The 22,661-nt window shown below is 41.3% G+C and overlaps 2 protein-coding genes across 2 annotated transcripts in view; both read right to left on the bottom strand.

The window, feature by feature from the left end:
* LOC126964261 (ubiquinol-cytochrome-c reductase complex assembly factor 1) overlaps nucleotides 1-22,661 on the bottom strand; it is a 292,878-nt gene that overhangs the window by 79,792 nt on the left and 190,425 nt on the right. Inside the window, exons 3-5 of the mRNA XM_050807265.1 lie at nucleotides 14,484-14,588; nucleotides 3,610-3,702; nucleotides 1,821-1,928 (exon numbers count right to left, since the gene is read on the bottom strand). Coding sequence (XP_050663222.1) covers nucleotides 1,821-1,928; nucleotides 3,610-3,702; nucleotides 14,484-14,588 — 306 coding nt within the window. The remainder of the gene's footprint in view (nucleotides 1-1,820; nucleotides 1,929-3,609; nucleotides 3,703-14,483; nucleotides 14,589-22,661) is intronic.
* Nucleotides 1-22,661, bottom strand: part of MMP24OS (MMP24 opposite strand) — a 194,325-nt gene that overhangs the window by 106,836 nt on the left and 64,828 nt on the right. The gene's annotated exons all lie outside the window — the stretch shown is intronic.

Here is a 22,661-nt window from a genome sequence, read left to right as displayed (position 1 = left end):
GTTTCTCTTTTCTTTTTTCTGTTTTGACTTCCCTCTTAATTTCTAATTTTCAAACAAAACATATACTTTAAGTTTGTAAATCCAAATGCCATAAGCACATTTTTTTAATAGGGGAAAAGATTCTACTTAAAAACATTCAAATATACCAACAATTATCAAGTGTCAAAAAAATTAAGATATTAAAAAATACAACTTTAAAGAACATAACTAATATTTCATTGGCAATTAAGAAGATACTTCATACCTTAGGGACTCAAGAATATCATTATCAGTATTTGTGTTCTTTCTATATTTTTTCAAAGCCCTTTAAAAACAAAACGCTTGTGGAATTACTGTTCACTTTTCGGAATTCAGGTAAAAGAGTAATTATAGAGAGAAGCTCTTATTTGCTGTAGTGAGAACTGTTAGAAAGAGAACCAGACACCATAAGAAGAAACCACAAGTAGAAGTCTATAATAAAATTGAAATTAGAATTTGAATCCAACTTGTTAAAATGGTGTAACTGGCATTACTTGGTTGTTCTGAGTAAAGCTTTCATATTTTCTAGAAACATCTTCCCTACTGCTTTGAGTGGGCTTGCTTTGACTTATGACCGATTCGGCTTACCCAATATTCCAGCAACCCTGAAAGGCATTAAAAGGCATTTCTGCCATAGTGATAGAGAGAAATGGTATCACAGGTTGAGTACTCCTTATCTGAAACGTGCGGAAACAGAAGTGTTTTGAATTTTGGGTTTGGGGAGATTTTGGATTCTCTGCATTACACTTAACCAGCTGAGCAACCCAAATCCAAAAATCCAAAATGCTCCAATGGGCATTTCCCTGGGGCATCATGTCTAAAAACTCCAAACGTTTTAGATTTTGGATTTCCGATTTTCCAATTTGGGATGCTCAACCTGTTCTAGGAGATAAGTGGTCTGAGAAGAACTGAATTGCTGATGTTTTATTTCTATAATTGGTCAGAGGTATTATTATAAAAGCCCAGGGGCAGTAGACATCTGAGGAAGAGAGGACATTCATTCATTTACAGCCACTACTATTATAACAGATAATGTGCTAGGCCAAGAGTTGACTGGGATTGACACAGCTAACAAATATCCCTCCATAATAAGAATTACAATAGATCGTGGGCTTAATTACTTAATAAAAAGATGCTGATTAGTAAAATTTTAATGAAAATCCCTTATAAAATATAGGTTCATCGGAAAGTAATGCTTCCTTAAGAATGTGGCCCATCAGAACATTTGGCCCATCTGACCCCTCAGAAGTCGTCTATATATGACATAACATGCAGCAAGGGCCTGGAAAGCCCAGTCTTGTTGCCATGCCTGCTGCTATGAGACGCTTCTAAGGAATCAGGTGGAGGGACTAGTTCAGTCCCACATGTTGCATAGATCTGACTGGAAGCAGTGAGGGGTTGTGGCACATGGGCAGAGATATTTTGGAGAAGTTCTCAGAATAATATATGGACCTTGAGAGCTTACTCAGAGGTTCTGGCAGTGGAGTGCAGCTACTTATATACCCTTGATCAAAGAAGGGTCCTCCTGTATTGGAGAAGGTCATCCTCTTCAACCAAGAACACAGCTTCAAAAAGGTCGCACATGGAGTGGTCAGAAAGGAAGGGAACACCTGCCTACCCAGCCAGATCAGCCGAATCAACCCTAGTGATCAATGCGGTGACAGATGTCACAGCCAGATCGTCCTCACATCCAAAATAATGTATGAATTCCATGAAAGCAATGCAGAAGCTTTAAAAAATCTATGAGGAGCAGAAAGCACAATGCCCAAAAGGAAAAATGAGAAGAACTTAAAGGACTTTACCCATTTACTGTATTTCAAAGGTCCTGTGAATCCCATGGCTTCTATTATCTTTGTGAAAGCACCAACCTTCTCCTCAACAGGCTGTGGGGAACCTTTGGTAGTAGAAAGCTGATTAATCAAAAAGAAAGAAACTAAAATTAGTTGCAAAAAAATTTTAATAGAATGCTTTGTTCCTCATCAGGTCTGAGAGAATTTTTTTTTTTTTTTTAAATACAGTCAGAGTCTCCTCCTTTCACCCAGGCTAGAGTGAAGTGGCACAATCATAGCTTACTGCAGCCCAAACTTCTGGGTTCAAGTGATCCTCCTGCCTCAGCCTCCCAAGTAGCTGGGATTACGGGTGCATGCCATCACGCCAAGTCAATTTTTAAAATTTTCTGTGGAGGTGGGGTCCACGGCCTGTTGTTCTGTGGAGAGCAGGATCCACAGCCTGTTGCCTAGGCTGGTCTCAAACTCCTGGCCTCAAGCAATCTTCCTGCTTCAGCCTCCCCAAATGCTGGGATTACAGGTGTGAGCCACCGTGCTCGGGCTGAGGGCATTTTTATTGCTTAGATTTTTGTTTTCACCTACAATTTTTAATTTTCATTTTTTAAGCATCTTATCATTCAGTGAAAACACATTTGGAACTGCACCTAATAGATGCCCTCCAAATTTCAGAGCAAGACATGCCCACCTCATTGACTGTATGTCTATTAACCCATATCTAGCAGATGACGGATGTGGGGTATTAGAATAAAAGTTCTATCAAAAAGAGGACTTTCAAAAGGAAATCTTGACCCCCATCTCCCAAGAACAATTCTGAGAAGTAAAACATTCTATGCTTATTGATGTAATAGGAAAAGGAAAAAAAAATACTGCCTGAAAGCAGTCAAAAGTCATTCAAAACTGCAATCAAGTACTGAATGTTTTTAAATTCTTGCATTTTTTAAGTAAATGCAAGAGTTTCACAAATTTTATTAATGACTACAGAAAATATGAGTCTTGTAGTTTGCAAATAACCTCCAAGGAAAGTCTGTTCTAATGTTAACCCTCTCCAAGCAAAGGCAAGCTATTTAACCAATAAAAAATTATCCAAAAGTTAAATATCACTTTATTTTTAACATGTAAAAAATTCATACGTTTTCCTCTTAAGTGTTTTCCAGACAAGACAATGGAACAATAGGTCCAAATATTCAGGCTGGCATGGTGGCTCACACCTATAATCTCAGTAATTCCAGTACTTTGGGAGGCCGAGGTGGGAGGATCACCTGAGCCCAGGAGTTCAAGGCTGTAGTGAGCCATGATCATGCCACTGCACTCCACCAGGGCAACAGAGCAAGGCCTCATCTGTTAAAAAAAATTTTTTAAACAATCCCAGCACTTAGGGAGGCTGAGGCAGGAGGATTGCTTGAAGCCAGGAGTTTGAGACCAACCTAGGTAACAAAACGAGACCTTGGTTTCTAAAAAAATTTAAAAATTAGCAGTACACAGTGGTGCATGCCTGTAAATCTCAGCTATTCAGAAGCCTGAGGCAGGAGGATAGCTTGAGCTTGGGAGTTCGAGGTTACAGTGAGCTATGATGGCACCACTGTACTCCATCCTGGGTGACAGAGCAAGATCTTGTCCCTGAAAAAAAAAATTCATTTTGTCTGCCACTTACTTAGCATCCTTGTGACCTTGGGCAAGTCACTTTACCCCCTGAGCCTCACCTTCTGCATTCGCTAAAACTCAGCTAGCTAACAATTTTGTTGAGATCCAAAGAACACCTGTGTGAAAGCACTCTATAAACGTAGAATGCACTGATAATTCTCACCTTATGTGTGGCGTGATACTTCCTATTCAGCTGTATGTCTATTCCAGGAATCTGTTCTGATCCACATACTCGGGACTGGCTCATCTGGGGCCACTGAAGAATAGAAACATAGATCTATGCAACACTGAGCACTTACAGGATTAATCTGAGCAGAGCTGTTTCAAAGTAAAGACTATAGGATCTTTCCAACCTTACTTAGCCTACTTCCCAGTGATCAGCTCACCAAGAAGATCTAAGATCAGCACCTACAAGGGTGTCTACTACATAGCAGATGCCCAATACATATCTGTTGAATACCTGAAGAAATAAAAGAATTTGGGCCAAGCACAAGAGCTCACACCTGTAATTCCAACACTTTGGGAGGTCAAGGTGAGAGGACTGCTTGAGGTCAGAGGTTTAAGACTCAGCCTGGGCAACAGAGCAAGACTCTATTTCTACAATTTTTTAATTGGCTGGGTGTGGTGGTGCATGCCTATAGTTCTAGCTGCTCAGGAGGCTGAGGTGGGAGGATCACTTGAGCCCAGGAGATCAAGGCTGCAGGGAGCTATGATCACTTCAGCCTGGGTGACACAGCAAGAGCAAGACCTTGTTTGTTAAAAAAAAAAAAAAAAAAAAAAAAAAAAGAGAGAGTGAATTCAAAGGCTGGGTGGCGGGCTCAAACCTGTAATCCCAGCACTTTGGGAGGCCGAGGCGGGTGGATCACTTGAGGTCAGGAGTTCCAGAGCCTGGCCAATATGGTGAAACCCCATCTCTACTAAAAATACAAAAAATTAGCCAGGTGTGGTGGCACACACCCGTAATCCCAGTTACTCAGGAAGCTGAGGCAGGAGAATAGCTTGAACCCAGGAGGTGGAGGTATCATGCCACTGCACTCCAGCCTGGGCAACACAGCAAGAATCGGTCTCAAAAAAAAAAGAATTCAGCCCTGGAAACCTGGAACTACATCTAAGTCAACTCTAGGAAACAGAATTGTAGTAAGTATCTATTTAAATATGGGCAGCAGTGAAGTATATCGGGAAAAAAAAACAAAGACACCCGTCACTTTTAGGTTTAAAACCTGCTTCTGCCACCTGCAACAAGCTCAGTGGCCATGGAAAACTTACTGAACCTCAGTTGCAGTAAGGATGAAAGAAGATAAGATATATAAAGTGCCTTTCACAAAATAGGCACTCAATAAATAGCAGAAGTTTCCATCATCACTATCATCATCGACACTATTGTTTGGATCACAATCGCCACCTTTTTTATGTTCACATTGCATTTAAAAGCAATTTGGCAATAAAATAGCCATTATTATGTGCCAGATACTATACAGAATGAAAACTGGGAGGAAAGTTCACTAAGGAGATGGTTAATTAAAGTTCAGTCACTCAGTGGAAAATCAGGTATCCACTGAGGATTTTTTGTTGTTTTGTTTTTGTTTTTTGAGACAAGGTCTGGCTCTATTGCCCAGGCTGGAGTGCAGTGGCGCAATCCCAGCTCACTGCAACCTCCACTTCCTGGGCTCAAGCAATTCTCGCGCCTCAGCCTCCTGAGTTGCTGGGACTACAGGCATCTGTCATCACACCCTGCTGATTTTTGTATTTCTGTAGAGACAGTGTCTCCCTATGTTGCCCAGGCTGGCCTCAAACTCCTGGGCTCAAGTGAGTGATCCTCCTGCCTTGAACTCCCAAAATGCCTTGAACTCCCAAAATGGGATTACAGGCATGAGCCTGGGTGCCTGGCTGGGATTTTTTTTTTTTTTTTTTTAAACAGCAGTTTTAGGCTCATAGCAAAACTGCCTGGAAAGGGCAGAGTTCCCACATACCCCTTCCCCTACATGCACAGCCTCCCCAGCCATCAACATCCCACACCAGGGTGGTGCATTTCATACAAAGTATGAACCTACACTGACACATCATCATCACTCAGAGTGCACAATTTACTTAGAGATTATTATTGTTAAAATGAAAAAATGCTTATAATATGTATAAAATTATAGGTTAAAAACATGACTGCATAGACTGCATATAGGTAAGTTTAGAAAGAACACACAAGAAACCAGAGAGTTATTTTGTTCAGTTAGAATTATGGATAAATGTAAGAATCTATAGCCAAAATAACTCTGGCAAAAATAAAATAAAATAAAATAAAAGAATCTAGCCTCCAAACTCTCACTAATGCTTTATTACCTTTACAATAAAAAGAGGTGAGAGGGAGCAGGAAGAGGACTGACCCTTCAATTCTGGTTTATTCCAAGAAGAAATGGAACACATGGAATGAAAATGATTTTTTTTATTTAACCCTAATGAAGAAAAAATAGAATTTCTAATTGTGGAATGTTACTATTTACTTTTCTTTCCAAACAAGGATATTAAAAGATTAGTCAGGATTCTTCTGGTCAGTCCCAAGGACACTTAGGCTTTAATTCATAAGTATCAAGCAGGCTTTGTAAAACACAGACTAAACACAGAACACCTCCCCATTACATCACATACATCAATGCAATGGTCCATCTAAAACACAAAGCACTTAAACTGGTTCAAAGAACACAGCCAACAGCAGTTTCCACAAGCTGTGCTTTGGGTTGGGTCCTCTTCTGTTAGGTTCTATGAGATCCTTCTTTTTCCTCACAGCTCCAGGAGTAACCAGTGGATTTCTTCTGTGGCTGTCCTACCATCCACTGTATTTCTATCCTACCATTATTCATGAGCTAACATTCCACACTATATTGAACTACTAAAGTACCAACGTATCTAGTATCAAAGACAACATCTAGTTTCTCCACACCTACACACTTATAAACACACACATTTATTTTTTGTACTACCCACTCTTGTCCTTGCACTTCCCACAAAAAAAACCACTCGACCCTTAAAGACCTCAATTTTTCCTTTGCTTAGATTAAAAAACATCAATAGGCTGGGCGTGGTGGCTTATGCCTGTAAACCCAACGCTCTGGGAGGCCGAGGCGGGAGGGTTGCCTGAGTCCAGGAGTTAGAGACCAGCCTGGGCAACATGGCAAACCCCCATCTCTACCCCATTCCGAAAAAAACAAAAATTAGCCAGGCATGTGCCTGCAATCCCAGCTACTCAGGAGGCTGAGGCAGGAGAATTGTTTGAACCCAGAAGGTGGAGGTTACAGCGAGCCAAGATCATGCTACTGCACTTCAGCCTGGGTGACAGAGCGAGGCTCTGTCTCAAAAAATAAAAATAAAAATAAAAAAACAAGAATGACAGAGGCAGAGAAGTAGAAAGGGGGTGCTGGGATGAACTCAAGCAATTCTTGAATACCATGGGTGTGTGCGTCTGCTCCTTTTAGCAACTATAAGCTCCACCAGGGCACAGCCCATCTTATACATCTTTCATTTTCTGTCCCAGTGCTCAACACCATTCTGGGCATGAAGTCACTACTCAATAAAAACTAGGTGGATATTTTTTTTTTCAAAGAGGACAACTTTGGAGAACATCCAAAAAAAGAACCACAGGAATGATCAAAGAGATGAATAAAAGGTCCTAGTGGAAAGGTCAAAAGGAATTTAGGCTGTTTAGCTTGGAGAAAAGGCAACTGAAGAACTAAATAGTAACTCAGAATAACAGCACTTGAGCTGGAAGAAATCTCAGAGATATTCTGGTCCAACCTTTTCACTTCACAGATGAGGAAACTAAGACCAAGGGAGAGGTTGCAATTTGGTAAAGGTAATTTTAGGACAACTTTTTTTTTTTTTCTTTTCAGTTTCATTTCAAACAGAGAGGAGAAAACTTTCCCAAGTAACAGGAACATAAATAGCAACAAAAATAGCAATTGCAACTTACTGAAGATCTCCTGTATGCCTAGTACCTACCTACATGCTTGGTGTTTTACTTACGTTATCTCACAACAATCTTATAAAGCATATTTTCCTATTTCTTTTTTTATTTTTTTTGAGACAGAGTCTCGCTCTGTCGCCCAGGCTGGAGTGCAGTGGCACGATTTCGGCTCACTACAACCTCCACCTCCTGGGTTCAAGCAACTCTTCTGCCTCAGCCTCCTAAATAACTGGGATTACAGACGTGTGCCACCACCCCAGCTAATTTTTGTATTTTTTTCTTTTTTTTTTTTTTTTTTTTTTTTTCGAGACGGAGTCTCGCTCTGTTGCCCAGGCTGGAGTGCAGTGGCCGGATCTCAGCTCACTGCAAGCTCCGCCTCCCGGGTTTACGCCATTCTCCTGCCTCAGCCTCCCCAGTAGCTGGGACTACAGGCGCCCGCCACCTCGCCCGGCTAGTTTTTTGTATTTTTAGTAGAGACGGGGTTTCACCATGTTAGCCAGGATGGTCTCGATCTCCTGACCTTGTGATCCGCCCGTCTCGGCCTCCCAAAGTGCTGGGATTACAGGCTTGAGCCACCGCGCCCGGCCAAATTTTTGTATTTTTTTCAGCAGAGACAGGGTTTGACCATGTTGGCCAGGCTGGTCTCAAACTCCTGACCTCAAGTGATCAGCCCACCTTAGCCTCTCAAAGTGCTGGTATTACAGGCATGAGCCACCACACCTGCCCTCCTATTTCTTTCTTTCTTTTTTTTTTTTTTTGGAGTTAGGGTCTTGCTATGTCACCCAGGCTGGAGTACAGTGGTGTGGTCATGGGTCACTGCAACCTTGACCCCCCCCAGACTTAAGGGATCCTCCTGACTCAGCCTCCTGAGTACCTGGGAACACAGAGATCCAGCTATTCTTGATTTTTTGTTGAGATGAGGTCTTGCTGTGTTACTCATGCTGGTCTCAAATTCCTGGCCTCAAACAATCCTCCCACTTTGGCCTCCGAAAGTGCTGAGATTACAGGCATGAGCCACTGTGCCTGGCCTATTTTTTCCTACTTTAGAAATTAGAACATGAAGGTTCAAAGAAGTAAAGTTCATTAAAGACTAGAATATATATTCGAAGCTATGTTCTGTCCCCTATATCAAGCTGCCTTCAAAAGTCTGAGTAGAGTTCAACAACACAGGCTCATGCACACTTAATACTCAGATCTTGATTTCTAAATACTGCTCTCCAGTAAAAGGAATTAGGGTCGGGTGCGGTGGCTCACGCCTGTAATCCCAACACTCTGGGAGGCGGAGGCAGGAGGATCACCTGAGGTCAGGAGTTCAAGGCTAACCTGGCCAACATGGTGAAACCCCTTCTCTACTAAAAAATATAAAAATTAGCTGGGCATGGTGGTGTGCACCTGTAATCCCCAGCTACTTGTGAGGCTGAGGCAGGAGAGTCACTTGAACCCAGGAGGTGGAGGTTGCAGTGAGCCAAGATTGCACCACTGCACTCCCACCTGGGCAACACAGCGAGACTCCATCTTAAAAAAAAAAAAAAAAAAAAAAAAGGCCGGACTCCTTGGAGAAATGTTTGAATCTAGGGCCAGGGCAAAGAAAATATAGCACGAACCTGAAACATCTTGTGGTGCCAGCAAATAAGACAGTATTCAAGAAATGATGGGGGGCATGTATAAAGGTGTTCCCAATAGAACCGAACAATGAGATCACTTGGACTCGGGAAGGGGAACATCACACACCAGGGCCTATTATGGGAAGGGGGGAGGGGGGAGGGATTGCACTGGGAGTTATACCTGATGTAAATGACGAGTTGATGGGTGCTGACGAGTTGATGGGTGCAGCACACCAACATGGCACAAGTATACATATGTAACAAACCTGCACTTTATGCATATGTACCCTAGAACTTAAAGTATAATTAAAAAAAAAAAAAAAAAAAAGGTGTTCCCAATAGCCCAAGCTGAGACAATCTAATCAACAAAATAACTAACTGGAAAATGAATTATAAGCCAGAAGCAGTGGCTCACACCTGTAATCCCAGCACTTTGGGAGACTGAGGCAGATGGATCACGAGGTCAGGAGATGGAGACCATCCTGGCTAACATAGTGAAACCCCGTCTCTACTAAAAATACAAAAATTAGCTGGACGTGGTAGCTTGCACCTATAATCCAAACTATTCAGGAGGCTGAGGCAGGAGAATCGCTTGAACCCAGGAGGCGGAGGTTGCAGTGAGCCAAGATCTTGCCACTGCACTTCAGCCTTGGCAACAGAGCGAGACTCCCTCTCAAAAAAAAAAAAAAAAAGAAGAAAATGAATTATAACTTAGAAGAAAATAAACATCCATGAGCTCGTACGGGTATAAATAAATAATTGAATAAATAAATAAATGGGGAAGAAGTGACAGCTCTTTCTTACAATACAATTCTAGTTAATAAACATAGGAATGAGGGAAATAAAAAATCATTAGACAAACACCACAATAATGATTACTGCAGTTAAGAACCATCAATGTAATTATCATATAATCCATCAATCCTAATTCTGGGTATATATCCAAAAGAATTCAAAGCAGGATCTCTAAGATATTTGTACACTCACGTTCACTGCAGCATTATTCACAATAGCCAAGAGACAGAAGGAACCCAAATGTCCGTTGATCCAAATGGATAAAGAAAAGGTATATATATAAAATAGAAGAGTACACAGCCTTAAAAAAAGAAGGAAATCCTGTCATGTGCTACAACATAGATGAACCTTGAGGACATTATGCTAAGTGAAATAAGCATACACCAGTTATAAAAGAACAAACACTGTATGAGTCCACTCACATGAAGTATCCTAAAGTAGTCAAAATCACAGAAACAAGTCCAGGGGTGATGGCTCATGCCTGTAATTCCAGCACTTTGGGAGGCCGAAGTGGGTGGATCACTTGAGGTCAGGAGTTTGAGACCAGCCTGTTTCACATGGTGAAACCCCGTCTCTACTAAAAATACAAAAATTAGCCAGCCGTGGTGGTGAGCACCTGTAATCCTGTACTCAGGAGGCTGAGGCAGAACTGCTTGAACCTGGGGGGCAGAGATTGCAGTGAGCCGAGATTGCACCACTGCACTTCAGCCTGGGCGACAGTGAAACTCCGTCTCAAAAAGAAAGTAGAAAAGTGGGGTGGGGAGAGAATTAGTGTTTAGCATAGAATTTTGCAAGATGAAAAAGTTTATAGAGATCTGTTGCAAAACAATGTGAATATACTTAACATTATTGAACTGTACACTTACAAATGGTTATGACAATAAATTTAATGTTAACATATCATTTAAAAAAACCACCAATGACTGCTAAAATTAGTAAGCAAAAGTATAATGCGAAATGGGTATCTGCACAGTCTCCAAGTATCTCCTGACAAGATACTTACTAATTACAAAGGAAAAATACTAACTTTAGAGTTCAGGAACCTGACAAACACCAATGTAACCAAGTGGCCAAAGTTATAAGACCTACTAGCATTATATATCCCCTGATATGATGCACTGAGAAGGGAATAACATCATTTTTGCCAAAAATGCATAACCTCAATCTCATTATAAGAAAATATTAGAAAGGTCAGGCGTGGTAGCTCACACCTATAATCCCAGCATTTTGAGAGGCTGAAGCGGGCGGATCACCTGGGTCAGGAGTTCGAGACCAGCCTGGCCAACATGGCAAAACCCCTTCTCTACTAAAAATACAAAAATTAGCTGGGTGTGGTGGTGGGCACCTGTAATTCCAGTTACGCAGGAGTCTGAAGGAAGAGAATCACTTGAACAGGAGGCAGAGGTTGCAGTGAGCTGAGATCACACCACTGCACTCTAACATGGGTGACAGAGCAAGACTCTGTCTCAAAAAAATAAATAAATAATAAAATAAAATAAAGAAAAAAGAAAAGAAAATATTACATAAACTCAAATTGAGAAACATTCTACAAATAACTGACTAGTACTCTTCAAAAGTGTCTAAATCTTGAGAAGAAAAAGAATAAGAAAATGTGACCAGGCACAGTGGCTCATGCCTATATTCCCAGCACTTTGGGAGGCCCAGAGGGGTGGATCACTTGAGGTCAGGAGTTTGAGACCAGCCTGTTCAGCAAATGGTGAAACCCTGTCTCTACTAAAAATACAAAAATCAGCCAGGTATTGTGGCACACACTTATAATCCCAGCTACTTGGGAGGCTGAGGTGGGAGGATTGCTTGAACCCAGGAGGTGGAGGTTGCAGTGAGCAAGATAGTGCCACTGCCAAGATAGTGTCATCCAGCCTGGACGACAGAGTGAGACTCTGTCTTAAAAAAAAAAAAAAAGAAAAGAAAATGTAACAGATCGGAGAAGACTAAGAATATATGACAACTGGATTTGTTATCACAGACCAAAAAAGGACATTCATGAAAAAAAAAAACTTGACAAAATTGGAACAAATAGACTCATTAATAGTATTATTTCAATGTTAACTTCCTGGTTTCAGTAATTGCACCATGGTTATATAAGAGGTTAACATTAGGTGAAGCCAGATAAAGGCTATTTGGGAATGCTACTACTTTTACATATAAGTCTAAAATTATTTCAAAATTTTAAAAATATTTTTAAGTAGACAGAACTTCAAGAGGCTAATTAAGACAAAGCTAAAAGTATGTCTCTAGCTCTTTGAAAACAATAATAGGGCCGGGCGTGGTGGCTCACGCTTGTAATCCCAGCACTTTGGGAGGCCAAGACGGGCAGATCACGAGGTCAGGAGATCGAGACCATCCTGGCTAACACGGTGAAACCCCGTCTCTACTAAAAATACATTTTAAAAAATGAGCCGGGCGTGGTGGCAGGCGCCTGTAGTCCCAGCTACACAGGAAGCTGAGGCAGGAGAATGGTGTGAACCCGGGAAGCGGAGCTTGCAGTGAGTGCAGATTGCGCCACTGCACTCCAGCCTGGGTGACAAAGCAAGACTCCGTCAAAAAAAAAAAAAAAGAAAGAAAACAATAATAGGATCATAGCATTGGACATTATCTTACAGATATCTGATACTACCACTCATCCAAGGAAGGATTCCTTTATGTCAGGCCCTTGACATACATTCATCCTACCACTGCCTGAATATTTCCAGTAAGAGTAAATTTACTACGTGAAAAACACAGCCCACACATCCCATTATGCACAATTCTAATTAACAAAACTCTTTCTCATTCTGAGCCAAACCTTCTTCCCTGTGAGACATGTATCTGAGGATGCCATTCTGAAGCAGAAGTTTACAACCAGGGGACCTCAAAGATAGGAAGATACTCCAGTAAGTTACAGTCGATATAACAAAAGGTCCATTTGATTTACAATGACTAAAATTACATCTGGTCAGCATGAGATAAACCACCTTGAGTTATTTACATAAATGCTTTGCTATAAGGTTGTCCCAGAGCCTAATACAGCACCTGGTACATATTAGGTGCTCAAGAAACGTTTACTGACTCAAAGAGTAGGGCACAAGTCAGAGATTCATATAATGCGTTCTTTTCCCCTACCATCTACGCACATACAAATAACAAATGCTATTAAAATTTTGTACAAAAAGTAACAGAACACAGCCCCAACTCTGAAAAGAAATACCTGCATAACTACCCAAAGTGGATGCCTCTTCTGTACAGGCACATTCTCCATTCATCCAACACACACTTAGTGACTACTCTGTGCCAGGCATAGTGAAAAGACCAGAAAATACAAGAAAAAAACAAGATGTCCTCAGAAGGGCAGGGCTTACACATTAACTGGAGGGAATTTTAAAGTAGATTATATATGTTACATAAATTATATAATATATATAATTACATATAGCAAACATATTTTAATTGCATCAAATATGAAAAAGAAAGTTAATGGCTACAGATAAAAATCATAAATTGGTAAGAAAAATGAGTTCCCAATAGATGGAGAAATGCCATAAGCATACAATTTTCACAAACTGAAAAACAACTGATCAACACAGAAAATATACATAACCCTGAGAGCTAAACAAAGAAATACAAGGTAAAACAAGGTAACATTTCTACCAATTTATTTAAGTTAAAAAAAACTCAACTTGAGAGAGGTAATGATGAAAACCTAGTTATATATCCACTGCTGATGGTAGCATAAATTAAAACAACTTCTTGAAGAAGCAAACTGTTCATACTCTGACCCAAGGTATGCCTTCCTAGAAATTTAATAAGTAATTAAAAGTAAGAGAAAAATATGTGCTAAGACAATGGTAAGAAAATTAAAGCTTATAATGGCAAAAAAAAGGAAAAGATTTTCATATCAAAGACTAAGTAAATAAAATATTATATGGCCATTAAATTTTTAATTACAAAGTCTATCAAAACAATATGAATAATGTCCACTCTAATAAGTGAAAAAGTACCAGAATATAAAATTCTGTGGACATTTGTTAGGGTACTTCAGGAATAAAATACATATACCACACACACACACACACACACACACACACACACACACACACACACACACACACACATGCTATAAAAGAACCAGCAGAGATGAAAATATTGACGTTTTCAGATTTGAAGTTGTAGGTGATTTTTATTTCCCTTATTACTAAATTATTTGTATTATTAACAAAAATCAGGAGGGGAGAAAAGCCCTCACACAAGGTCCAAGGTGAACTACATTACAATGAATTAGGTGGCCAAAGGTAAATGAATACCTCAAATAGTTGTTTCTTGGATTTCATATTCATATAAAGGAAAAAGAAATAATTCTCACGCCCAAATAAAAGTAGCACAAGGCGGCTACAAAAAGAAAACTGAAAAAGGTTAACTCGGAGATGAATATCTGGAAATACTCCCTAACAGTAAAAATCATCAGACTGTAGCATGGTATCCTAGGCTAAGTTCCACTGCTAGGGCATTTAGAAGCAACGCCCTAGACACCATACTTTAGGAATCAGTCCTAAGCTGGCACCACAGAGACCCAGAGTGGTCTCATGAGGTTTTTCCATCACACAATTTGGTTGGCTAATCTATAAATACATGACATTTGCACATAAACACTAAGTTTTTCATACTAAGCAAAAGAACAACAAATCTTACCTGGGAAGTGCCAGACAGAGCCCTGCCACCCTGTACTTGGGTAGAAGACACAGGTATCAATCGGCTGCATACTGGAACCCACTGGGAAATGCTAGTCTGGTTCCTCTAGAGAAAGAAAAAAATAATCTGTCAGGAATCTAAATCATACTCCCTACATGGAAGGCAAAGAGTATACCTGTGACAGTCATATAATTAGAAATACATATTTGGTCTTCATCTCTAGTTCCTGGCACAGAGCTCCTAAAACCCTTGGAATTTCTGAGTGATGAGGCTGTCTGTAACTCATAATAAGCCCCTTTCAACCATACCTGAGTTTATGCTAATGAGGTGATTCATGCAGGATGGAGGCTGGTTGCCAGAGGAACCAACCACAGGAGTAGAGGGTTGGAATTCAACCTCAACTCCTCACGGCATCCCCACCTCATTAGAGACTAAGCCAATCGCCAGTACCCAGTGATTGAATCAATCATGCCAACCATAAGCCTCCATAAAAATTCTAAATGACAGGGTTCAGAGAACTTCTGGTAGAGATGAAAAACTCTTTTTTCTATACTCAACACTCCACTTCTGATACCAAATGTGCAGGGGCAAGAGGTCTCCATACCAAGCAATTCTCCAATTCTCTGCAGACACCAACTGGGTGTCCTACAATTTAACTTAATTCTTACACTAACTGCCTGGAGTCAGCAGAGACCTCACAGCTCCATCCAACAGGATTGTCCCCACTTCAGACTGCCATCACAAGTAGTGAGTCCCCAGGTTACTCACACTTTTGTCCAACTTGTCCATACATTGGGGATTCCCACAGCTGCCTCCTCAGATTCAATAATTTGCTAGCACGGCTCAACTCGGGGAGGCACTTCACTTACGTTTATCAGTTTATTATAAAGGATACGCCTCGGGAAGAAGAGCCAAATGGAAGCGATGCAAAAGACGAGGTATGGGGTGGGAGCCTGCTCTCTGGGTGTGCCACCCTCCCTACATTTTGACATATTTACTAACCCAGAAGTTCTCCAAACCCAAGGATTTCTATGGAGGCTTCATTATGTAGACATGATTGACTATCACTGACCATTGGTGATTAGCTCAATCTCCAGCCCCTCTCCCCTTCCAAAAGTCAGGGAGGAGTGGGAGAAGCTACAAGTTCCAACCTTCTACTCGCATATTTGTTCCTCTAGCAACCAGCCTCTACCCTCCAAGAGTCACCTTATTAACACAAACTCATTGCTGGGCATAGAGGCTCATGCCTTTACTCCTATTATCTCAGCATTTTTGAGAGGCCGAAGCAGGATTACTTGAAGCCAGGAGGTCGAAACCAGCCTGGGCAACAAAGTGAGACCCCCGGCTATACAAAAAAAAAAACCCCATAAACTTACATATTGTTGAAAGGGGCTTATTATAAATAACAAAAGACACTCCTCTCACTCCAATCACTTTGCAAGGGTTTCAAGAGCTCTGTGCCAGGAACCAGGGATAAAGACCAAATACATATTTCTTCTCTCACAATATCATATCTGGCTTGCAGCCATATGCCAGGAGGGTGGCACACTCTAATTCCACAGGGACAGAAGCGACTGTACTCAGGATCATTCCAGATCTGACCTTTAGTACCTAAGTTTAGAAATCCTGCCAGAATAGGGTATCACATGAACGAAGAACTTCCAAAACGGGACCAAGACCAAGCCTCCACATGCTCATTTCTCCAAGGATAAGATATACCACTGCCTACTACTGGTTCCACAGACTAAAATAATTCTGGTAATAGGTGACTCAAGCAGTGGGCATGGGCTCCCTCTGGGAAGAGAAACAAAATAAGCAGACTTCTGGCATTTTATGATTAGATTATAATTCAAATTACAGTTTGCAATGTCTTTTTATTTATTTTTTTTTTTTGAGGTCGAGTCTTGCTCTGCCACCCAGGCTGGAATGCAGTGGCATGATCTCGGCTCACTGCAATCTCCACCTCCCGGGTTCAAGTGACTCTTATGCCTCAGACTCCCGAGTGGCTGGGACTACAGGAATGAGCTATCACATCTGGCTAATTTCTGTATTTTTAGTAGAGACAGGGTTTCAGTATGTTGGCCAGGCTAGTCTCAAACTTCTGACCTTAAGTGATCTACCTACCTCGGCCTCCCAAAGTGCTGGGATTACAGATGTGAGCCACTGTGCCTGGCCTCTTTTTTTTTTTTTTTTTTTTAAGAGACAGAGTCTCACTACATTGCCCAGGCTGGAGTCCAGTGCCTAGTCATGGTGCTAACATTGCACACTACAGCCTCAAATGCCTGATTCCTGGGCTCAAGTGATCCTCCCACTTCAGCTTCCCAAGTAGCTGGGACTAAAGGCTTGCATAACCTGTGCCTGGCTTACAGTATGTTTTCATAAACACTGACTTCCTTACCTGATCTTCATAGAATCCCTTTATAGTAAGCAATGCTGAGATCATCATCATCCCCAAAAGGAGGAGGAAACTAGGGTAGAAGTTTTACAGTGGGAAAACACACACGGGCAACTTGATTTCCAAGACAAGAGAGATCACATGGCTGTTCAAGTAGAAACTGAGATTCACAATTTCCCTCTAACATGAAGCTCACTTCAGAAAGGTCTCTTGGCCAAAGGGAGAGGCTAGGCTGGAGAAAGGGAGAGTTCTGTCTTGTTAAATGAGAAGTCTGCTTTATTTTAAGAAGCTGAAATACATTCTACCATATAAATGACAGCCATGTACATAGCACTGAAAATCTTAATTTTAGGAACCAACTCTAGGGATCTGAGGGTTTTCTTCACTTGACCTGTAGACCTTATAGGGCCATAATGAGGACCACACACATAAATTGCTTGAAAATCCTTTGCAAGGCATGATGTACAACACAGTCAGCCCTCCACAGCCATGGGTTCTGCATCCATGGATTCAGCCATCCACAGATTAAAATATTCAGGAAAAAAAAATGCCAGGCATGGTGGCGTGTACCTGTAGTCCCAGCTACTCTGGAGGCTGAAGCATAAGAATCACTTGAATCCAAGAGGCAAAGGTTGCAAGTGAGCAGAGATTGTTCCACTGCACTCCAGCCTGGGCAACAGAGAGGGAGACTCTGTCTCAAAAAACAACAAAAAAAAATCAGGCCAGGCGCGGTAGCTCCTGTAATCCCAGCACTTTGGGAGGCCGAGGCAGGTGGATCACGAGGTCAGGAGATCGAGACCATCCTGGCTAACACGGTGAAACCCCGTCTCTACAAAAAATACAAAAAAATTAGCCAGGTGTGGTGGCGGGCGCATGTAGTCCCAGTTACTCAGGAGGCTGAGGCAGGAGAATGGCATGAACCCGGGAGGCGGAGCTTGCAGTGAGCTGAGATCACGCCACCGCACTCCAGCCTGGGCGACAGTACAAGACTCCATCTCAAAAAAAAAATCAGGAAAAAAAAAGATGCCATACTAAACATTTACACTTTTTTTTCTCGTCATTACTCCCTAAATAATACAGTATAACAACTATTTACACAGCACCTATATTGTATTAAATGTAAGTAATCTAGAGATTATTTAAAGTACATAGGGGGATATACATAGGTTATATGCAAACACTATGCCACTTTGTATCAAGGACTTGAGCATCCATGGATTTTGGTATCCGAGGGAGGTCCTGGAACCAAAGGACCAGGAATACTCAGGGACAACTGTACTAGCAGTCAAAGATTCTAGTTTAAATTCAGCTACTCTAATATTATCTTTACAAGTAATTTAATCTCTGTGACATTCAGTTTCCTCACAGCAATTATCAGGAATACTTAATGAGCATTTGATGGCAGGCACTTTTTTGATACTTTACATATATGAACTCATTTAAACTTCACAATCACCACTCATGTAGGTATACCATTATCCCATTTATATAAAAAAGGAAACTGAGGCATGGAGAGGATAAACAACCTCCCAATATCACACAGTTCTAACAGCAGGATTAAGATATGAACCCAGGGATGAAAGGGTAGAGTATCTGCCAGGTACCTTCTAGCTGTAACATTGTATGACCTAGTCTGGAACCAATTAAAACAGCATATTGTGGAAAGTGCCACATAACTAAAGGCAGAAAGTACTGTTCAGAAGCTACATATCAGATAATCACCTCTGTGAGCCTTGGTTGTCTCTTTTTATCAAAAATAAGACAAAATCCCTACTTCTTGGGATTTTCTTTAAAATTAACAAATGTACCTTGCAGTATGTTCAGCACAATATTAAGTTGAATCTGAATCTCCATTTCCTCAAGTAGACAGTAACAGGTTGAGGTCGGGGGAGAAAGGCATTAAATTTTTAAACCTACAGATGTTTTCTAAAGTGTCTCACAGTTCTAAAATTGTATAATTGCCACTTACAGCACCTTATATTTCAAATGAAAAGTGGAGCTAAAAATATTTTATTTGAGCTGCGGTTTGATCGGTTGAAGTGGTTTTCCAAATGAGAGACAGTTACTGGTGTTTTGTTTTACAAACACTGACAGATTTACTAGAATCATTCAATGTCAGATGTTCCTGTCCTAAAAATGTTAAGTATGGGATAAGAGGAAACTGCTTCAGATTCAGGGCCAAGGGTGGGGGGGCAGGGGGAGCAAGAGGAAATTACAAGTTGAAACAATGCAAACGTTTGGAAGATTTTCTGAAGAATTTCATCATGTAATTTCCAATGTCAACAAAATTTTTCTCTGTAATTTTGGCTCCGGTTGGTCTTAGGCCATTACTTTTAAATCAGCTCTTATTAGAAGAAAGGAACAATCAGCTGTTCTTTCCTTCTCCAATTCTACAATTCTTGTCCAAATCCTTAATTGAAACCACTGAAGTGTAGCAGAAAAGGTAATCCCAAGTCAGCCATCAAATAGCTGTGAACTGGTTACTCAACAATCTGGGCCTCCATTTTCCCTTATGAAAAATGGGAATAATAAAAGCTATCTCATAGAAGTGTTCCCAGGAACATTTCTAAAAGCACTTTGGTAACAGAAAAACACAACCAATGGCATCACTGTTATGAACAACGGTTATTGAATTATGCAAGCCCTGCTTTCCCCAGCAAACTGACAGAGAAGCAAAAACCGTTTTCTTAAAATATTGTTTGGAATCTGGCATTCATTCCCTTTCTCAAAAGAGGTTTCCAAGGACCTCTTTATTGTAACTTAAATACCTGATCCTTACTGGTCTTTACCAATTGGATCCCTCTAAACTCATAATACTTACTGTGATTTCCACTCAACAGTTTCAAAACCTGACTCAGATTCTCTGGTTTGGGAATCACTGCTCCACTCCACACATGTTAATTCCCTTGTAGTAATTTCTTCTGGGACTCTCCTCTTCACTCCAACCCAAACTATAAGCTCAATTGCTTCAAGAAATCTCTCTAGGCCGGGCGCGGTGGCTCACATCTGTAATCCCAGCACTTTGGGAGACCGAGGCAGGCAGATCACCTGAGGTCAGGAGTTCTAGACAAGCCTGGCCAACATGGAGAAACCCCATCTCTACTAAAAATACAAAAATTAGCCAGGCGTGGTGGCAGGTGCCTGTAATCCCAGCTACTCAGGAGGCTGAGGCAGTGAAAATTGCTTGAACTCAGGAGACAGAGGTTACAGTGAGCCAAGATCATGCCATTGCACTCCAGCCTGCGCGACAGAGCAAGACTCCACTCAAAAAAAAAAAAAAAAAAAAAAAAGAAATCTATCTAGATGTCAGCTTCTGGTTCTACTGGCTCTACTCAGTCCTTTTTTTTTTTTTTTTTTTTTTTTTTTGAGATGGAGTCTTACTCTATCACCCAGGCTGGAGTGCAGTGGCACCATCTCAGCTCACCACAACCTTCGCCTCCTGGATTCAAGCAATTCTCCTGCCTCAGCCTCCCAAGTAGCTGGGACTACAGGGGCACGCTACCATGCCCGGCTAATTTTTGTATTTTCAGTAGAGGCAGGGTTTCACCATGTTGGCCAGGCTGGTCTCGAACTCGTGATCTCAGGTGATCCACCCCTCTCGGCCTCCCAAAGTGCTGGGATTACAGGCATGAGCCACCGTGTCAGCCTCTACTTGTCCTTTTTCCTTTCCACCTCTTCCAACACTTCATCTATAAATATATATCTGTGGAAGTACTTATCTCTCTCTTAAGGTACTAAAATATTAGGCCTATAACAATTAGCACATCTCAACTTCTCCCAAGTTCAAAAAACATCTATAGCCATTCCCAATGGCAAAAAGTTATTCCTTTAACTTAAGATAAATGCACTGTTACTAAGTGGGAACTAGTTTTATTGTTATTTTGCCTTTCCAACACTTCAAAACCAAAATTTTTAAGATAGGCTTCATGTTTCTGTTTCCCGTGCACATTGCTAATTGCAGTGATTTTTACATCAGTATTTCAAAACATTCTGACATACCACCTCTTGTACTGACTACCCTTTAATCAGTCCACTGACAGGCCTGTAATTGTGCGTGTGGTTTTTTTAAGATACACAGTATTTTCCTTGGCTCATTCATGAGCTAGAAAACGATTCACAGGTGTAGCGGATTCTAGTTATTCACCATAAAATCACCACAAACACTGAGTGAGCAAATACTGAACAATTGCTTCTAGAGGAAATGCCAGACTTAGGTTCCTGCAAGCCTCTGGTCACAACATTCATCAACCAATCAATACATAGCCTTGCTTTATGGGTTTCTGTTGAAAAACACCCTACTTAATATACATTGTTGATTCATTAACACTGAACTCACAGCCAACAGCACTATAACTCACTTAGCAAAATTTACCTAATAAACATATTTTCCCATAAGGCACATTGTGGCCTTCTTGCACTCAGCAATGCTAGATAGCATTTCCATACTACACTTGGGGGACATTTTAAAGATGGGATTCACCAACAAAAGCACAAATATATGAAAAATATGGCACTAAACAGGCCATGAAAAGAATACTTGTTACAGTATGAAAACTGAAACAAGAAGGCGGAATGTTGACCCACCTCAGCTAGAAACACGCACATTGGCAGCTCAAATTCCTTACCCTCTGCAAATGTCCACAAATGACTACAAAAGTGCCGCAAGTATTGATTTTGGGGTTTCAAATAAATTTTAGCAACTAGGTGAGTTCACAAATATAGAATCTGTGAATAATGAAAATCAATTATAAACATGAAATCCACTTTTTTTTTTTTTTTGAGACGGAGTTTCGCTCTTGTTGCCCAGACTGCAGTGCAATGGTGCAATCTCAGCTCACCACAACCTCTGCCTCCTGGGTTCAAGCGATTCTCCTGCCTCAGCCTCCCAAGTAGCTGGGATTACAGGCATGCACCACCACGCCCAGCTAATTTTGTATTTTTAGTAGAGACGGGGTTTCTCCACGTTGGTCAGGCTGGTCTTGAACTCCCGACCTCAGGTGATCCCCTGGCCTCAGCCTCCCAAAGTGCTGGGATTACAGGCATGAGCCACCACGCCCAGTAGAAATCCACTTTATAAGTCACCGCTGGTGCCTATATTCCAAATGCCATGGATATTAATTCAATTCCGGAATCCAAAGAACAGATACTACGGTAACAAACTTTCCTTCCAGTTACAATATGGCATGCTATAATACAAAAGGATATTTCCACAGAGGGAAGAAGAGAATGTTTAACCATTCCTTCAAAAATTACTGAATACAGGCCGGGCATAGTGGCTCATGCCTGTATTCCCAGCATTTTGTGAGGCCGAGGTGGATCACTTGAGGTCAGGAGTTCAAGACCAGACTGGCCAACATAGTGAAACCAGTCTGTACTAAAAATTATATAATATATATAAATAAGCCGGGTGTGGTGGCACGCACCTGTAATCCCAGCTACTCGGGAAGCTGAGGCACAAGGATCGCTTGAACCCAGGAGGAGGAGGTTGCAGTAAGCAGAGATCATGCTGTTGCACTCCAGCCTGGGTGACAGAGTGAGACTCCATCTCAAACAACAACAAAAAATTACTGCAGCACTTTGGGAGGCCAAGGTGGGCAGACTGCCTGAATTCAGGAGTTTGCAACCAGCCTAGGCAACACAGTGAAACCGTCTCTACTAAAATACAAGAAAATTAGCCAGGCATGGGGGCGTGCACCTGCAGTCCCAGCTACTTGGGAGGCTGAGGCAGAAGAATTGCTTGAACCCGGGAGGCGGAGGTTGCAGTGAGCCAAGATCGCGCCATA

Source organism: Macaca thibetana, chromosome 10 (assembly GCF_024542745.1).
Source record: "Macaca thibetana thibetana isolate TM-01 chromosome 10, ASM2454274v1, whole genome shotgun sequence".
In the NCBI taxonomy this organism is placed as follows: Eukaryota; Metazoa; Chordata; class Mammalia; order Primates; family Cercopithecidae; genus Macaca; species Macaca thibetana.
Note: the sequence above shows the minus strand (reverse complement) of the source record. Positions and strands in the feature narration are given on the sequence as shown.